General features: G+C 40.2%; 1 protein-coding gene across 2 annotated transcripts in view; it reads left to right on the forward strand.

The window, feature by feature from the left end:
- Positions 1–18,568: 18,568 nt before the first annotated feature.
- Positions 18,569–20,718, forward strand: part of WDR44 (WD repeat domain 44) — a 115,073-nt gene continuing 112,923 nt past the window's right edge. Inside the window, exons 1-2 of one of the 2 annotated variants that reach the window (XM_058658267.1) lie at positions 18,569–18,708; positions 18,869–19,061. In XM_058658267.1, the coding sequence (XP_058514250.1) occupies positions 18,985–19,061 (77 nt within the window). In that variant the 5' untranslated portion in view covers positions 18,569–18,708; positions 18,869–18,984. Of the gene's footprint in view, positions 19,062–20,718 lie in introns of both variants that reach the window. The other variant, XM_004587628.3, reaches the window with a different exon arrangement.

Raw genomic sequence — 20,718 nt, forward strand, 5'->3', positions numbered from 1 at the left:
AGATATTTTCCATCTGCTGTTTCACTTCCCCAAATGCCCACAACAGCCAAGGTTGGGCCAGACCAAAGCTAGCAGCCTGGAACTTCACCCTAGGTCTCACACGTGAGTGACAGGGCCCTGAGCCCTCCAGCCATCATCTGCTGCCTTCCAGGGTGCACATCAACAGATGCTAGATAACTGGAAATAGAATGGAAACTCAATCCCAGGGATTCTGACATGAGCTTCTGCTGTTCCAAGCAGCAGCTAAACTTGCTGTGCCACAATACCTACCCCTCCATAAACTTTTTGAAGCACTCGTGTCTATCCTGTATCCAGCTTCTTCTAGATCTAGATGTTAGTTATCTCACATGTCTTCTGACTCTTCTGTTTTCCTCACATACAAAAAAAATCAGTTTTGAATTCTGGATTTTGGATTGTCTAAGTCTACCCTTTGGTGTTATTCACCTACCAGTTTGGCTCTATTTCCTTAGCTTCCTCAAGCTTTACCTTGCCATCATACAGGATTTAGAAATATGCATCTTCAAAAGCATTCCCACTACCACTAATCATCATCAAGCATTTACTGATAGTTGTTTCTTTTTTTTTAAAGTTCCCACTTTAGACTTCCCCCTTCTAATCCCACAGTCATTTGGAAGAGGAAGGAAGACATGGAAAATACTTAGGATATGAAAAATAATGTAAAATTCCTCAAATAAACCTTATTTAAAGCACTGTTTTTTTTTAAAAAAAAAAAAGATTTCTTTATTTGTATTGAAAAGGCAGATTTACAGAGAGAAGGAGAGACAGACAGGAAGATCTTTGTCTGCTGATTCACTCCCCATGTGGCCTCAACGGCCAGAGCTGAGCTGCCTTAAAGCCAGGAGCCAGGAGATTCTTCTGGGTCTCTCACACAGGTGCAGGGTCCCAAGGCTTTTGGCCACCCTTGACTGCTTTCTCAGGTCACAAGCAGGGAGCTGGATGGGAAGCGAAGCCACCAAGACACGAAGCAGCACCCATCTGGGGTCCTGGTGGTTGCAAGGTAAGGACCTTAGTCGCTAGGCTACTGCACCAGGTCCTAAAGTATTTTCTAAGGACTGTCTACACTACTGTCACTTTAGGTAAGCTTCCTACAATGTTATTTTCAAGGGCTGGTGCTGTAGCATAGTAGTTTAAGACTCTACTTGCAGTGCCAGCATCCCATAATGGAACTAGTTTGAGTATTAGCTACTCCATTTCTGATCCAGCTCCCTGCTAATGTACCTTGAAAAGCAGCCAAAAATGGGCCAAATCCTTGAGCCCCTGCACCCACATGGGATACCTGGAAAAAGCTCCAGGCTCTTGACTTTGTAACAGCCCAGTTCTGGCCATTGCAACCATTTGGGGAGTGAACCAGCAGGTAGAAGATCTTGATTTCTCTCTCTCTCTCTCTCTCTCTCTCTAACTCTGCCTTTAAGATTAAAAAAAACCCTTGAGTTTCTGGACCCTTGTAGATATCAAAATTCAATAAAACTGGGTGAAGACTCAGAATGTACATTTCACCAGGTAACAGTACAGTTTGAAAACCACTGTAGTAGTCAGAGATGCTGCTCAACAAGCACTGTTCACTTTAGACATCGCGGTCTTAACCATGTTTGCCCAGAAATGCATCTGTGACTATGTACGGGCACATTTTAAATTTTAGGACTTTCTAAAGACAGGAATGTATTTTGAGAAAAACCTAAATTTTAATAACAAGAACTCTACATCTCATGTACATGTATGCATACACACACATACACATGTTATAATTTTTTATAAACTGTAAGAGTCTATGGCAGGTTTTGTTATCAATCTCCAGATCTTCCATTTATTTAATGCATGCACACACAGGGGGGAGACAGACAGACACACTCAGAGATCATGCTCCCATATTCTGAATCACTCCCCCAATTACTTAGCAACAAACTAGGTAGGCCAGGCCACAGCCAGGATCCAGGAACTCACTCCAGGTCTTCCATGTGGGTTGTAGGAACCCAACTACTTGGACCATGACCCGTGCTTATCAGCAGAAAGCTGTGTTTGAAAGCAGAGCCAGACTGGAACCACTCACTCCTATATGGCATGTAGTCCTCTAACCCACTAGGCATCTTTGCTCCAGATCCTCCTTTTAAGTAGCTGACCCCATGAACATTTTCTTTCTATCATTGCCTGCATCTCCCAAGTTGTAATAATTCCATGTTGACTGACTTGAAATATATATTTTTTTCTTCAAGGTATTTATTAGGAATTAAATGGAAATTGTCCAAGCACTGAGAATTTGCTTATTTCTGTTAATCTCTTGCTAATATGTTCTGTAAGCATCTGGTAACCTGCTATACAAACAAATAGGAATAATAAATTCATTCAATTGGGGTCAGGATTATGGTGCAATGAGTTAAGCCCCTGCTTTCAACACCAGCATCCCACACTGGAGTGGCTAGTTTGAATTCCAGCTGCTCCACTTCCAAGCTAACCTCCTCTAATATGCCTAAGAAGACAGCAGAAGATAATCTAAGTACTTGGGCCCCTGCCACCTGTGTGGGAGACCAGGCGGGAATTCTTGGCTACTGATTTCAGCCTGGGCCAACTCTGGTTGTTGTGGGCATTTGAGGAGTAAACTAACAGATGGAAGATCAATGCATACACTCTCTCTCTCTCTCTCTCTCTCTCTCTCTCTCTCTCTCTCTCTCTGTCTCTCTCTGTCTCTCTCTGTCTCTCTCTCTCACACACACACACACACACACATACACACTCACTCCTCTTCACCACCCCCATAACTCTGCCTTTCAAATAAGTAAATAAATATCTTTTTTAAAAAAAGAAACATTTTCAGTTAATATTGAAATAAATGATTCCAAAAGGGGAGCTTCCTGGTGGAGTCAGATATAAAAAATATCTGAAGTTCTTTTTCAACCAGCATGCATCCTCTGACCAGCATATCTAAAATTCTGGCAAGAGAAAAGTTTGTTGATGGGATGGAAAATTTGGGTTGAAAATCACTGGTATGGGCCCTGCAGCGTGGCCTAGTGGCTAAAGTACTCGCCCTGAATGCGCCAGGATCCCATATGGGCGCCGGTTCTAATCCCGGCAGCTCCACTTCCCATCCAGCTCCCTGCTTGTGGCCTGGGAAAGCAGTCGAGGACGGCCCAAAGCCTTGGGAACCTACACCTGCATAGGAGACCTGGAGGAAGTTCCTGGCTCCTGGCTTTGGATCGGCACAGCACTGGACGTTGGGCTCACCTGGGGAGTGAATCATCGGATGGAAGATCCTCTCTGTCTCTCCTCCTCTCTGTATATCTTTCCCGTGGAAATGAATAAATCTTTATATATATACATATATATATATAAAGAAAAAAAAGAAAAAATAAAATCACTGGTGTGATCAGAATTCTGCATTTGTATTCTCTTTAACAACCAAATTCTTTCATTTAAAAAAAAAAATCCTCATTCTTCAAGGTAAAACAATCAGAGACTCATTTTCAACACTTTTTTCTTGGGAAAGGCAACCCCTGGTTTGGAGTCTAAGCCTTCGACAAATTCTCCCACTTTCCATATCATACAAGATCATCAAAGAACATTTTCTTTTTTAAGAGTTCTTTTTTACTTGTTTGAAAGACAAAGTTGCACGGAGAGGAGATATATAGAAAGAACCTTCTATTCAAATAAATAAATAAATAAAAAGAATCTTTTATCCATTGATTCACTCCCCAAATGGTGGAAACAGCAAGGACTTAATAAGGCTGAAACCAAGAGCCAGGACATTTTTCTAGGTTTCCCCAGAGTGCAGAGGCCTAGTGTGAGTACAGGGGCCCAAAAACTTGGGCAATGTACCACTGTTTTCCCAGGTATGTTAGCAAGCTGCTGGATTGGAAGAAGAAAAACTGATACTCAAACTAACAACCAATTGGAATATTGGGATAACTGAAGGAGGCTTAGTCTGTTATGCCACAACCCTGGCCTCAGCATTTTCCCTATAGTATCATAAACATCTTCCACAACTATCCTAATAATTATCTTGGGCAATATAGCTCAGGGTATTACTAGTAAATCACTTCTTGCCTGGACTTTTGAACTTACAATTGACTGAATGGGCCCAGAGTGATTCCCATGGGTGGTAAAAGTCATGGCTTAGGAGCCTGATGCAATGGCTCAGTGGCAAATCCTTGCTGAGATGCCATAAGGACACTGGTTGTGTCCTAGCTGCTTCACTTCCCATCCAGCTCCCTGCTGGTGGCCTAGGAAAACAATAGAGGATGGCTCAAAGCTTTGGGACCTGAGTGGGAGACCCAGAGGAAGCTCCTAGCTCCTGGCTTTGGATCAGCTTAGTTCTGGCCATGGCAACCACTTGTGAACCAGCAAATGGAAGACTTTTCTCTCTGCATCTCCTTCTCTTTGTAAATCTGCCTTTTCAATAAAAATGAATCAATCTTAAAAAAATAAGTCATGGCTTAGAATCTGAACATCCCACATAGGCTATATGGCAAGAAGAAACTGGTTCATGTTACTAGCTTCATTGACCTGTGTCTCCCAACTTAAATGACAGATGTTGGATAACTATAAAGACCCAAAGAAAGAAGACTTAGGTTCCACTAAGGAAATCAATAACCACTTAGACAAAGGTTACGGCACCTCAGTAATACAGTAATACAGTAGCTAAGTTTCTAATGAATTGAAGCTTCATACTGCACAGACAGACCAGATATCTTCAGAATCCATTTATTAAAAAAAAAAAAAAGATGCTGGGCCCAGTGTGATGACTCAATAATTGGCTAATCTTCCCCTTGTAAGTGTCGAGATCCCATATTGGCAATAGCTCATTTTCCAGCTGCTCCACTTCCCATCCACTCCCTGCTTATGGCCTGTGAAAGCAACAGAGGATGGCCCAAAATGTTAAGGACCCTGCACCCACATAGGAGACCTGGAAGAAGCTCCTACTCCTGGCTTTGGATCAGCTCAGCTCAGCCATTTGGGGAGTAAGCCAACAGATGGAAGATCTTCATTTCTCCTTCTTTCTATAAAACATATCTTTCCAATAAAAATAAATGTTTTTTAAATGCATACTTTTACTCAAGCAGTGATGGATTCACTTTCTCCAGTTCTCCAGCCCAAAAGGTAACCAGCCTCTTCAGAATGTGAAGTTAGCAGAATAAGCTATGGCACACTATCTGATCCAAAACCTAACAACCATTAATTTTAAACACTACAATGTAACCACCATATCAATGGAATGACCTAGTTAATAAAGCTCCAAAGACAGAACTTGTTATAGTTTTCGCTTTGCCCTAAAAGATTACCTCAGTGAAAACTCCATACAAATTCCCATCTTTCTGCAAAATAGAACTGAATTGAGGTTCCATAGTAAGACAAGATGGCCAAATAAATACCTCCCAGCATCGCACATATTAACACCTTGATAAATGATATATGACAGGTAGGTAGAGAGCTAGGACAGATAGAATATCATTTTAAATGTATGGCTGATAGTTGAGGTGGTGAGAATAAAAACCATTAAGGATATGCCATCATTAAATGAGAAGGAAAAGGAAGCTATAAAGCTAGAATTTACCTTAAGATAGCTTCTGGTTCCTATCAACCATACAGAACTTTTTAGTGGACCAGAAAAGGCAAAGGAATCAAATCCTGGAACCTAAATAAGGCTAGAAGTTGGGCCAGGTATACAGCAACCCCTTTTTTCTCTTTTACTTCAGAACATCCAAATGTAACAGATGAACAAGAAGAAAAACTATCACTAGGAGACAAATGGTGGAGATATGATTCTGCTGCGGGTATAAGGGAGAAAAATCAGAAAAAAAAAGTGCCTTGAAACTTCATACCCCAAACCTGTTCTCTGGCCCAGGATTCACAAATCCTCACACCACAAATTAGGTTTAAGCCAGTTCTGGATTGGTAGGATTTGAGGTGGTTAAAAGAACTAACTGTAACATTTTCCTGGAATAATGCACTTCAAACTCAGGTTTCAAATATGTACAAAGATAAAATTTGAATGAGCATGTCATAACAGATATCACAAAACATATCAACAAAAATATGAAATATAAGACATATGCAGGGTATGAGAATAATCTATGTACATCTAACAGGAGTACTAGTAGGAAATACTAAAGATGATAGGAAAAAGACAATATCAAATGGTTACTTACTGAAATATGCAAATGCTCAGATTCAGTCTACATTTAGTGCTCTCTCATCAGGCTGCTCATCCAACTTACTAATCCAATGCCAATCTTTCATTATCCTACATGAGAAACCTTGGTAGTCCGCCATCATGGTACCCAATTATGATGTCATCCGCAAAAGAGTCAATGATTGCTTTGGTTTCATGGGTGATTTCAGAATTCTAGAACTGGATTTAAGCTAGACTTACCTTCAGAGTCTGAATTTGCATTTGCTAGATAACCTCTGCTCATCGTAACTGGAACTTTGCTCATTCTTCAACCTGTAAAAGGAAAATCAGAGATAAAGGTAGGCACCTACTATGGTATAACGGGTAAAGTGTGCCTTTAATGGCCAGGCTCAAGTACAAATTCTGACTCTGCCACTCGGCTTCAGGCCCACCTCAATAAAATGAAAAAATGAAAATAAAAATGTATAGAGGGAGGTCTGTGAATTAAAGAACTGAGGTAGCATGTAACATACCAGCCAGATCACAGGTACAGAATAAATTATTCCCTTTTTATCTTACCCTACCTCTATCTTTCTTTTTAGTTCATAACTTTGAGATTTGTCCATAACTGAGGTCATATTTAGGATTAGTTCATTAAAAGTGATATGCAAAACCTCTATGTATTGTCAATATGTGCATACATTGTCCAGTGTTTGATTCAGGATAAACATGACTACCTCTTCAAACATCTACATTATTAGCTTTTCTTTTTAAAAAGAATTATTTATTTTTATTTATTTGAAAGGCAGAGTTACAGAGAGAGAAAGGAAGAGAGAGAGGTCTTCCATCTGAGCTGCCCACATGGGTATACGAACCCAAGTATCTGGGCCATTTTTCCTTGATTTTTCTCAGGTACATTAGCAGGGAGCTAGATCAGAAGTAGAGTAGCTCATATTAGAATAAGCTGCCATCGATACAAGATGCCAGCACCACAGGTTGTGGCTTTTCGTGCTACACCACATCACCAGCCACTACATGATTAGTTTTTAAACAAGTTGTATGCCTTTGATGAAACGGTTATTTTGCCCATGAAACTGTCATAAAAATTGCAAAACTATTTCCCACAATCAAGATATAAGTGGGCAAACAAGGTTTAATAGAATAGGTATTCCCAACCATTATGACTCAGTTGGACAAGGCAGTAAAATCAGATGGGATGACGGAAGCAGGGAAAAGGCTCCAGCAAGGCAAGTTAGGTTTCAAATCCAGAATTAAGTACTACACAAAGAACATACAGGAAAACTGTGGTCAAGGCAAATTGTAGAAGCCCAACATTCAGAAGATTAGACTGCAAAGAAGAAAAATACAGGCAAAAATAAAAGAAAATAAATGAAAATTTAGGAGTTTCACTTTTAAGGACTGTACAATGACTAAAGGGAGTGCCACCCACAGATGATCTGGGTCACATATGTCAGATCCTGAACACAGAATGTTGGAGTTATGAGTAAGCTCAAACCAAGAGCTTAGATCAGAGGGATGAAAAACCCATACAAAAAGGACTGAGTCATACCACTATTAACCCTTAATCTGTTGTTAATTCTGTTGAAGAAAGAATGAATGGGGAACAGTATAGTGATACAGTGGGTTACGTCGCCACTTGTGACTCCATCCCATATGGATGCTGATTCATGTCCTGGCTGCTCCACTTCTGATTCAGTTCCATCTTAATGCATCTGCGAAAGCAGCAGAGAATGGCCTAAGTCCTTAGGCTCCTTCCTCTATTTGGGAGAAGAGATTAACCTCATGGTTTCAGTCCCATAGTCCTGGCCATTGTATCCATTTGAGGGAGTAAACCAGCAGATGGAAGGTCTCTGTCTCTCCTTTTTTTCCTTTGTAACTGTGCCCTTCAAATACATAAGTAAGTCTTTAAAAAGGCGGAGGGGATACATGAGCAGAGAAAAACCAGATAGTGATACTAGAAGAGCAGTAGTAAGATTTTTATCAGCAACTGGAGGCAACTATGATCAATCCTTTGGAAATATTCCTCCGAAACTTTCTATATTCATAGCCATACACATATAGATATATAAATTATTTATGCAATAGGCTTATTCCACATGAAGAATTCTATAACATCTATAACAATAATTCTGTAAAATCTGTAACATATTATGAACTCTTACCATTCAATAACTATAAATAAATTATCCCTTAATAATTTACGGTAAGCATCTTGTTCCTGTCTGCTAGCATCCTTTTCTTGGAAAAATCACCTATTATATACTGCATGTGGTCCTAGTGATGAAAATAATCACAATAGTCTCAACTTCGTGTGTGTCCGGGAAGGAGCTGACATAGGCTTGACAAATGCGAGTTCTCTATGACCCTAGCTAGACAAGCTTCCTAAAACCAACCCATACTTTCCATGAGATTTAGTATAGATGCAAGCAAACCTCATAGATACAAGTATTCCAGGAACCAAATCATAATAGACATTGCAATTATTCAATCACAACAATTTTTTAAAATTTTCCAGTATACATATAAAAGTTATATTTACAGTATACTGTAGACTATAAAGATTATCTGAGCCTTCAGTGACTTGTGATGTTTTCCAGTGCTACAATTTGCTTTCATCTGTTTTTAAAGATTCATTTTATCTTTATCAGAAAGTCAGATTCACAGTGAGAAGGAGAGATGGAAAGATCTTCCATCTGCTGATTTACTTCTCAAGTGGATGCAATGGCCAGAGTTGAGAGCAAATCCAAATCCAGGAGCCAGGAGTTCTTTCAGGGTCTGCCACGCGGGTGCAGGGTCCCAAGGCTTTGGGCCATCTTCAACTGCTTTCCCACACCACAAGCAGGGAGCTGATGGGAAGCAGGGCTGCAGGGAACACCCCTAAGGGATCCTGGTGCATGCAAGGTGAGGACTTTAGCCACTGCGCTACCATACTGGTCCCTGATTGCATCTTGATAGCTGCTGTCAGGTGGTAGTTACTGAAGGCTGCAGCATCCATGGCAATTTCTTAAAAAAAAAAAAAAAAAAAAAAAAAAGGACAAATGAAGCTTGCCTTGCAGATTAGCTCTTCCTTTTGTTATCGATTTCTCTTCAGCATGCAATAGTGTTTTAGCTACAATAGACTTTTCAAAATTTAGAGTCAGTCCTTCCATACTTTTAATCAACTAAGTTTACCTAACAGGCTAAATCTTTAGCTGTCATTTCAAAAGTGCTCACCAGTATATTTTAGATCAAGAAACTGCTTTCTGGAGTCGGCAGTGTGGCACTGAAGTTGCCACCTACAATACCAGTATCCCTTATGTGTGCCGGTTTGTGTCCTGGCTGCTCCACTTAAGATTCAACTCCTTGATAATGGCTTGAGTAAAGCAATGGAGGAAGGCCCAAGTGCTTGTGTCCCTGCTACCTACATGGAAGACCCAGATAAGCTCCCTGGTTCCTGGTTTCAGCCTGGTCCTGCCCTGATCATTGTCACCATTTGAGGGAGTGAATCTGAGGATAGATCTCTCTCTCTCTCTCTCTCTCTCTCTCTCTCCATTTCTCCTTATCTATAATTTGGACTTTCAAATAAATAAATCTTTAAAAAAAAAGAAACCATTTTCTTTAGTTAATGATAAGAAGCAACTTCTCATCCATTCAAGTTTTATCATGCAATTGGAGCAATGCAGTCACATCTTCAAGCTCCATTTCTATTTCTCTTGCTTCTACCCCGTCTGTAGTTACTGCTTCCACTGAAGTCCTGAACTTCTTAAAGTCATCCATGAAGGTCGGAATCAACTTCCTCCAAACTCAAGTAAATACTGACATTTTGACCTCTTCCCATGGGTCACAAATTTCCTTAATGACGTCTATCTAGAATGGTTAGTGCTTTTTCTAGGAGTTTCATTGGAAGAATCAGTATCTATAGCAACTACAGTCTCATAAAATGTATTTCTTTAATAATAAGACTTGAAAGTACTCCTTGACCATGGGGTATAGAATGAATGTCATATGAGTAAGTATAGAAATAAACATGAGTCTCACTGTACACATCGCCATCGGAACATTTGGGTGATCATATGTGTTGTTAATGAGCAGTAAGTGTTTAAAATTAATCATTTGGATTAAGTATTAGGTCTTAAAAGTGGTCTTAAGATTTCAGTAACACATCATAAACTGAGGTACTGTCACCCAGATTTTGTTCTATTGATAGATCAAAGGCAGAGTAGACTCAGTATAATTCTCAAGGGCCCTAGGATTTACATAAAGGAAAATGTGCATTGAGTTTAACATAAAGCCATTAGCTGCATTAGCCCGAAGCAAAAAAGTCAGGCTGTCCTTGAAAATTTTGAGGCCACGTATTGACTGTCTCTAGTTATAAAAGTTCCAGATGGGGCCCAGCAGCATGGCCTAGTGGCTAAAGTCCTCGACTTGAATGCGCCAGGATCCCATATGGGTGCCGGTTCTAATCCCAGCAGCTCCACTTCCCTTTTTGCAGCTCCCTGCTTGTGGCCTGGGAAAGCAGTCGAGGATGGCCCAATGCTTTGGGACCCTGCACCCACGTGGGAGACCTGGAAGAGGTTCCTGGTTTCCGGCTTCGGATCAGCGCGCACCAGCCCGTTGTGGCTCACTTGGGGAGTGAATCATCGGACGGAAGATCTTCCTCTCTGTCTCTCCTCCTCTCTGTATATCTGACTTTGTAATAAAATAAATAAATCTTTAAAAAAAAGTTCCAGATGGCATCATCTTTCAATACAAGGCTATTTAATTTACACTGAAAATTTGTTGTTTAGTGTAGCCACCTTATCAATATTTTAGCTTGGTCTCCTAGACAGCTTGTGGCATCTTACTATATGTAAACATTCACTACTTCACCTTGAATTTCTTCCTATGAAAATGGCTTTTTTCCTTATACCCCATTAGCCAACGTCTATTAGAGCAAACTTCCTTAGCCGCCTTACATCTTTTAGTCCTCATGATATTGAAGTGTTAGGGCTTTGCTCTGGATTGGGCTTTGGCTTAAAAGAATGTTGTGGTTGCTTTGATCTTCATTCCAGAGCACTAGGAACTTCTCCATATCAGTAACAGGGCTGTTTCTTATCATTCATGTGTTTACTGGAGTAACACTTCTGAATTTTCTTTAAGAACTTTCCTACTACTTTCACAACTTAGCTAACTGTTTCAGAGTAATAGGCTTAACTTTTGGCCCAGCTAGTGTTTTAACATGCCTTCCTAAGTGTAATTTCTGGGTTTTGCTTTAAAGTGCAAGACTTGCAGCTATTCTTTCTTCCATGAACACTGTATGTTTAATTGGCCAAATTTCAATATTGTTGTGTCCCAGGGAATAGGGACTCCCGAGGTGAGTGAGAGAGATACAACATTTATCTATAAAATTCACTGCAGCGATGCAGCTTGTGATCCCTCAAAACAACTACAATAGTAACATCAAAGATCACCATGACAGATACAATAATAATGAAAAAGTTTGAAATAATTTGAGAAATACTAAAACATGACACTGAGACACCATGTAAGCACATGCTATTGGAAAAATGTTTCCAACAGACTGCCTTGACACAGGGCTGTCATAAACCTCCAATTTGTAAAATACATAAGATTTGCAAGTTGCAATAAGGTGAAATGCAATAAGATGAGGTATATTCGTATAAACTCAGGAAGAAAGTTTTGCTTCCTTGAGAATCATTAAGACATGATAATCTGAAGTTGCTTGTTGCCATCTTTGCTGGGAGTAAAGTTGTCTGCAATGGGAAAATTGAGACCAGTGTGTCACAATAAACATAGATAAGAGGTAAGCAAAGATGTCAGTAATAGAGAGCACTGGTTTATCTGCAGTCCTGATTCAGCTATACTTGAAGCCACCTCATTCGGACTAACATCAATTCAAGATGAAATCATCAAGATAAAACAGTACACCTAAAAATCATTCTGCTACACAAACTTATAAAAGTCACTGAGTTTACAAGAAAACCGGGGCTAGGAGCACAGCAATCAGGAATTCAATCTGTAATATATACACAGAAAGACATTAACCTATTCAAAATGGTAGTACAATGTTATATATGCTAAATGGGTAAATTTATAAATCCTATAATAAATGTTATTTTTAAGATCTGATGCTTGCTTTTGAAACTGATCAATAGAAAAGTTACAACTTTTAAATTATGAAAAGGAAAAAAGAGAGTCATCTGAGACCAAAACAAAAGTTTTCAAATGTGAATGGATGGGACCTAAAACACAGTAAAATGAAATACCTGGTAAATGTGAGGTTCTGTTACATGTTTTAAATAGTCTTATGTGGCTTGATTCAGCTGAGCACACGTTTTTACTTTCACCTAGTGTTCCCAGCTGATGAAATCTTGTAGCAGCAAATTGAAAATTCACCTTAGACTTAAACGGTTTTCTGATATATACATCATAATGGGACAAGCACATGTAATAAATGTTTTGATTATGTAATCTAATTAACTTCCTTTATGACTTAAGGTAATTCCAGTTAATTTTCTTCCATAGTCCTGAACAGTATGACTACATAATATTATGTTACATAAGACATTTTCAATCCCAGGCTGGCTTTTCTGTGATTTTTAATATACTTCTAGACTATCTTTCTCTACTTATAACTGTTAAAGTACTTAGGCATTGAAAAACTCGATTCACATACATTACCCATCATTAAGAAAGTATACTGGTTTACTCTAAAAATGATAGCAAGCCTCTAAAGTCAAATAAAATTTTTAAAATATTTACTGTTATTATCTATATCACAATTGATCTTTCAAAGAGATAATTCAAAGTTGATGATCATAGAATTTTGTCATGGCCCTAACAAATTTTGGTCAGTTTCAGAATGATTTTTTTTTAATGAATTGTGATACTTCAAAATTCACAGAAATGACAATATTCGTTTCATTATAACATCACACCTCACATCACTGAACTCCAGATAAAAGACATTTCTCACTTTAACTCTTGTCCATAGCAAAAGGGGTTGGGCCAAAGCTATTTAGATGACACAGTTAGCTTGTATTTTTTCTTGTCTAAAGGGGAGAACAAGCATCTTGCAGACAAGTTGTTCCATACTACGGCTGTGACCTTTGGAGAACAGAGTTTTTGCTACACAGATAAGTGAGTAAGCCAAGCATAAAAATTTTCCTTAAACCAATGTAGACTTAGGCCTGTGCAGTTTTTATAGTCATTGGTAATGAGCCAAGTTGGAAAAGGTTTTATCCTTATTTTTATCTGTAAGTTTGATTTTTGGCACCCTATGATTCTGTTGTGAAACTAATTCAAATAACCATTTCCTTCAGGGGTATTTTCACTTCCGGGGTAACCTAGGAAACCATATCCAAAGGACCAAAAGCCAGCAAAACTTTTCTGTAAAAGGCCTTGCAAGCAATACAGACTCTCTCAACTACTCAATTTTGCCATGAAAACAGCCAGAAACAGCACATAAAAAAATTGGCCTTGCTGTGTTCTAATAAAACATTATTTACAAGTACAGACAATAAAATAAACTTGTCCAGCGGTTTAAAGTATTGATCACCACTTTGGACCTATCATTTTTCTTTTCTTTATTTTTTATTGGAAAGTCAGATGTACAAGGAGGAGAGACAGAAAGATCTTCCATCTGCTGGTTCATTCCCCAAGTGGTTGCAATGGCTGGAGCTAAGCCAATCAAAAGTCAGGAGCCAGTAGCTTTCTTCCAGGTCTCCCACATGGGTGCAGGGTCCCAATGCTTTGGGCCGTCCTCTACTGCTTTCCCAGGCCACAAGCAGGGAGCTGGATGGGAAATGGAGCAGCTGGAACATGAACTGGCACCTACATGGGATCCTGGCACATGCAAGACAAGGACTTCAGCCACTAGGCTACTGCACCGGGTCCAATTTTCCTTTTTTTTTTTTTTTTTAAACAGATTCTTAGAGCAGTCTCTGGAAACATGAGGACCAGGCAAGCAGAGACGTGAACACCCTGGTTCAAATACAGCAGATTTTATTTTTTAAAATAGCTGCACTTAGGAACCTTTTCCCCCAAATCCTTTGAATCGTTTATTGTTTTCTAATTTCTGCACAATAAGCATTGGAATTGGGTGAGGTGAAACCTCATTGTGGTTTTTATTTGCATTTTTCTGATTACTAGTGATCCTAAGCATTTTTTTATGTCTGTTGGTCACTTGGATTTCATCCTAGGCAAAACTTCTATTCATGTCCTTTGCACATTTTAAAAACTATATTGTTTAGTTTTTAAGTTTCTTGAGCTATTTACAAATTCTGGATATTAATTATCAGTTACAGTTACATAGCTTGCAAATATTTTTCTTTGTTTTGTTGAAGATTGTCCTTGTAAGTGCAGAAGATTTTAGCCTGATGCAATCCTATTTGTCTATTTTGATTTTTACCACCTGTGCTTCTGGGGTCTTTTCTCAGAAGCCTCTGTTTCTGCCAATGCCCTGTTCCCTGATGCTTCCCTCCAGTAACTTGATGCTTATCAGATCACAGCTTTCAATTCTTGATGCACTTTGAGTCTATTTTTGTAAGGGTGTAAGGTAGGGATATTGTTTTGGTCTTCTCAACGTGGAGATCCAAGTTTCCCAGTACCATTTGTTCAGACTGTTCTTTCTAGGGACTGATTTTAGCTAATCCACTCTTGGTGGGAATGTAAACTGTGCAATCATTATGGAAGACAGTATACAAATTTCCTCAGAAATGTGAAAATAGATCTACCATATGACCTAGGCATCCCACTCCTGGCAATTTACCCAACTGAAATGAAATCAGCCTATGAAAAGTTATATGCATTGCCATGTTTATAGCAGCTTCATCCACAATGAGTAAGATGAAGTCAACACATATGCCCATCATATGCCCATCATATACCCATATTGATGACGAAATAAAGAAAATGTTGCATATATGTATACATACATACATACAAAACAGTGTGGAATATTAATCAGCTATAGAAAATGAAATTCAAAATGTAGGCAAATGGAAAACATTTTTGTCAGTGAAATAGGCCAATCCACAACAAAACAAAAAAGCATGTTTCCCTGCTCAGTTGTAACTAATACATATAGAGTACAAAAATGTAATCTATATGAATAAAATTGACATTTGGGAGACTGATTACTGTTCATACCTTTTATTTAAGGGCAAAGTTAAAGTTTTTTTCCAATGTAGGATTAAACATGTGGCTATGAAATAAATGGAAATTATGTCACGGTTAAAGAAAAAAAGAGGAGGAGGAAGAGGGAGGTGGAAATGTGTGCAGGAGGACTGCAGGATGAGAAGTATCACTATGCTCTTAAATCTGTACTATGAAATACATGAAATTTATTCACCTTACATAAATAAAATAATAAAAAGAAGATATATAAAAGCAATAATTTTATATGAAATTAATTTGATTAAAAATACCCATTTCTAACATGAAGAAAATATTCAAATCCAATTATTTGGACTAAGACTAAAATGTGTTGCTTTAAAACTCAAGATATGGGGCTGCCGCTTTGGTTCAATGGCTAAATCCTTACCTTGCAAGAGCCAGGATCCCTTATGGGTGCTGGTTTGCATCCCAACTGCTTCATGTCCCATCCAACTCCTGCTTATGGCATGGGGAAACAGCAGAAGATGCTTCAAAGCCTTGGGACTCTGTGCCCAATGGGAAACCCAGAAGAAGCTGCTAGCTCCTGGCTTCGGATTGGTTCAGTTCTCGTTGTTGCAGCCATTTGGAGGGTGGACCAGTCTATGGCAGATCTTTCTTTCTGTCTCTCCTTTTCTCTGCAAATCTGAATTTCTAATAAAAATAAATCATCTTACCAAAAAAACCCCTCATTTTCAGATTTCCAAGCAAAATACTTATTGTTTGATATCTTCAAAAAAACAAGGGGTGCTATGCATGTGTTTTACAGTCTCAGCAATTTACTTAATGATGAAATTGGTAAAAGCACTTAGTCAATTTTAAAAAATCTAAAAATGTTATCAACTTACGATTCCTATTCCATTTGATTGTTTCTAAATATAATCTTTAACATACCTGAAAATGTCGAGGAGAGTTGGTATGGTGACTTGGAAAAGAGCACCAAGCTAAGACACCAGATTTGTCCCTATTGCTGGATCATGAGTCCCTGGATAGTGTTTTTTTCATTCTCAATTTGTCTTTTGTACCTAGAACAATGCATAACATCAAATAGTATACTTTTACTGAGTTGACTGATTTCCATTCATGATATTTTTAAAATATATTTTTGTTTAATGTGCAAAGTGATTCATGTCTCTACCAAATAAAGAAAACTTGTTAAAAGAATACATAAATTCACTTAAATAAACTAGGAAGATAATACATTCAGGTGGCTATATCTTTTCATATAAAGTTTTATTTTTTCATAATCCATAAGAGATAAAAGTATGTCTTTCTTACTGAATAAGAGCATTTTAAAGCTTGAGATCCATTTTTACATTTAAGAAACAAACCTTTTTATTAAATATTAAAACATGTCTATTTCAATTTACTTGAAATGCAGACAGAAAGATGTCGCATTCATTGGTTCATCCTCTAATGCTTAAAACAGCAAGAGCTGGGCCAGGGTGAAGACAGGAGCCCAGAACTTCATCTGAGTCTCCCAAACAAATAGTGGGGATCCAGGCCCTTGCACCATTATTTAGCGTTTCCTAAGAGGGATAAACAGGATGTTGAATTGAAAATGGAGTAGTCTGGCCTCAAAGCTGCACTCAAATTTGAGATGGGAGGAGTGACCCAAGCCCCAGCTTAATCTGCTATGCTATGACACTGACTCTATTCATTTTTAATTCATAAATGAGAATTCTATATATAAGGAGTCTTCAAAACATACATGGAAAATTGAATATTCTACAAACAAATGTATGTGTGGAGTTATAAAATGTTGACACCAAAATAACCTTAGCCGTCAATTCCATTTTCTGCAAACTTTTTCACTTAAGTACCCTCATAATCATGGGATACAATGTGATGTTTACTATATATATATATATATATATAGTAGGAATATTTACTTACACTAATGAACATATCCATCACATCACCAAGGTCACTTTTTATAAAGATGTTAAAAATATTTTAATTATCTTGCTTAAAACTCATAAAAACTAATCATTCTTAAGTTTTGACAAAAGCCATACCCTCAAAATTCTGAAATACAGAAGGCTCTACAAAGTTTGTTTTTTATATAAATTATTTAACAGATTGGTCTATTCCAAATTTCATTTGGCAATAGTCTGACCTGAACTGAATGGAGTTATTTACTGGTATTTATTTACCAGCTAGAAAACAAAATCATAAACTGGGTGGGTGATTATGCAGCATTTTCCCTAAACTCCCTGGGGTGTTAGTGCACCAAACAAGCTGATGGCTAGAAGAACTTCAAGCTGAACTGGAGGTCAACACTGGGCCCAGTGTGGTTTTTTTCTACTTATTATCTTACTACTTGAGGCTGCACAGCTTAAACAGCCCGCCTAACACGACATTAGTAGGAAACTGCCTCCTGATCATGTTGAAAAGTCAGTGTTAACGGTTTGATAGGCAATGATTTGCTGTTTAAGAAAGGACATGTATGGTTTTTAAAAAGTACCTATTTTCAGCATTGGGCAGATGCTATTAGTCTTCTAATGATATCTGCTCAGTAAGTATTGACTAGTTGGGTGATGAAAATCTTGGGCAGTATGCAAGTATGTCTCTTACACTAAGTGTGAGCAGCGATAGACAAATGTGGAGAAAAGGTAACCGGAGGCCTTACCCTGGCTCAGCTCCAGCAATAAATCCATCACCACTCTAAGGAACTAGGACACTCCCCATATATCTCTCACGGACTTCACCCGCCCTCTGGCCGGCAGGGTTCTCAATTAGAGACCTTGTAGTGAGTAGGGCGGGTTACTCCTGTAAAGTTCTCGTGGTGGGCCTGCCGGCGCCTTAGGGTGGGATAGTCCAGGCTGGAATAATAACACCAATTTAAGCCAAAGAGCCCGCACCAATGTTTCCCGACAGCATTTCCTCACAACCAGACAAAAAAAAAAAAAAAAAAAAAAAAACCAGACTGAAACCTTCCCCTTCCCCCGCACTGAAGCGTCTCTCTTGGCAACTTCAGAATTAATAGAGGTTAGTGGCTAGAACGTCCAGAAAGAGCCCACCTACGTCGGGCGAGCGCCCTCACACCGGGGGAACCACGCGGCTTCCGCGCAGGCCGTAGACTCCTCCCCTCAAGAGGCTCACCCTCTCCCTTCTCGACTACTTCCGCCCCCACCACCACGCCTTCACGCGCTTGCGCCGTTTTGATAGGCTTCTCGCGCGTAAGTAATCCCAGCGCTGCCTCTCTGGAACCGCCCCCGCCACCTCTTCGCTCCGCCCACGCTTTACCGTTTCTCTCCCACCCCCCCCTACTTCCCGAAGTCTCGCGAGAGTAAGAAGGCGTCGGTATTTTTCGGGCAACTAGCTCTCCCAGCTGCTGTAATTGCTGCTGCGGGAGAAATCGGAGCTGCTGTCGCCGGCACGCCCGCCCTCCCCCACTGAGAAGAGCCACCGCCTCTTCTCTCAGGCTCTAGGTAGACCAATCTTTGGGAGCGGCTGCAGCAGCACAGTCTCGGTGACCCACTGCCGCCTTCTCAGGGGGTTGCTCTACTGCTCATTCCCGCAGTCCGGCACTGAGGGCGTCCCCCTGTCCGGAACCGGCCCCTCACTCCAGATTGTCTACTCCGTCCTCAGCCTCACCCGGGACCCATCGCCTCAGTCTCGCCGGGGTGGAGGACGACGAGGAGGAGACGAGAGTCACCCTTCCTCCAGGCGGCGCCGGCCCCCTCACTCGCGGGTGTGTCCTATAAATGGCGTCGGAAAGCGACACCGAGGAATTCTATGATGCCCCTGAAGATGTGCACCTAGGCGGCGGCTCCCCGATAGGGTAAGTAACTGCAGCTACGGCCCAGCAGTCGGGCATCGCAGTCCCTTGGCTTCTTCGGTGCTCTCCTCCTCCAGCCCTCCCAAAATCCCGCTGGGTCCACCACCGCTGTGCTCGCAGTCTCACTTGAGCACTTTCGGAACCCCGAGCTGCGGCTGCTGGGGTCGGTGTGTGTCCAAGGAGGGGGATGCGCCCACCTTGGGCACCCCCAGTCCCCTTTGCTTGGCCAACAGTCCCCGAGGCTCTCTGGGAGCTCTTTTCTCGTCCTGTCCTACCGTCTGCGTGGGACTGATTAGTTCCCTGGAGCCGGAGATTTGTTATTTGTGCGGTTCAGAGCTTACCTTTCAAACATCTGTTTTGGCCTCGGGGACCATAGATTAAAGGAGCAGTGACAGTAGAAATTGCACTTCCCCGGTTTTGTTTGTTTTTGTTTTTGTTTTTTTTTTTTTCCTGCCTTTCATCGCTAATGCAGCCGTTGCTTGCCGAGGTGGCTAGAACTCTCCCCTATTTGCCGCCCTCTTCCTCAGCACGGAACGAAAAGGAGCGGGGGCAGGAGGGCGGTGAAGGTTGGGCATTAAGAAAATCCTCTGTCTGATGTACTCTAGATCAACGGTGTTTTTATTAAAATAGCATCGTGCCAGTAGGCAAAAGAAATCGAACACAAGATCCTTACCATTAGAGAGAGTGCGTACACAACCAACTACGGAGGTACAAACAAGTGCTGGTAATCTGCTGTTTGGGAGGACAATCCCAACTTGGTGCCCTCTATCCAATTCTGCAAGATGTTTCGGTGATTATGAGTAGGAAGTGCAGAGTTAGAATGCTTTGCTTGACCAGGACTTTTGAACTACTTTACCCACCCTGCTTTTCAAAGTTGGTGCAGTTTTGAAAAGCGACGTCGCGAACTCAGGGAGGGGAGTGGAACTGGACGCAGTTCGTTTCCCACTGTAAGAGCTTCCGAATTGGTACAATTTGTGTATTAGTGTTGATCACTAATACAGTTCTGGAAGTTCAACTGGCTTTAATTCACTTGCTTACCCTGAGGAAGAAATTCCCTGTAGAATGCAAATTAAGCTGTCCGCGGAGTTCAGAGATTCTTCTAAAACCCAGTGTCTGTTATACACAGCAGATGGCACAGAAATGACAGCAAGAAAGTCAGAAATATATGTCGGCGTGTGTTCTGTCAGCCTTCCTGTCACTGTGGTGGGGTTTCAGATGGCAGTGGCAAATCTTGAGTAGACCCTACTGAATGAACTTCAAGTTAACATCTAAAGCAAGTTCTTAGCTAGATAATAGAGGATAGGAAATATAATAGGATTTCCAAGTAGATTCCCCTGAAATTAAAGTATGTGTGTGTGGTTTTGCTTTCAAAGTAATGAACTGTTAACTCAGGTTAAATGAGAGCCCAAATCCTTAAGTGCTTGTGATGTGTATCAGGTTCAGGAGGGAAAACAGCAGTCCCTTCTCAGGATTCTTTCCATTCAGAACTGTGTAGGCATTGTTCTTGTTCAATGGTTAAGTTAAATATCGAAGGACAATAAAGTTTTATCAGACCTGTGTAAACTGCCTAGTACCTGGAACAGAAAAAAACATTCAATTGTTCATACCCTACTCCTTCCTTTCTGGGCAAATTTGTTGACTTTACACAGTGCTTACTTTG

This window comes from Ochotona princeps, chromosome X, assembly GCF_030435755.1.
Source record: "Ochotona princeps isolate mOchPri1 chromosome X, mOchPri1.hap1, whole genome shotgun sequence".
Classification (NCBI taxonomy): domain Eukaryota; kingdom Metazoa; phylum Chordata; class Mammalia; order Lagomorpha; family Ochotonidae; genus Ochotona; species Ochotona princeps.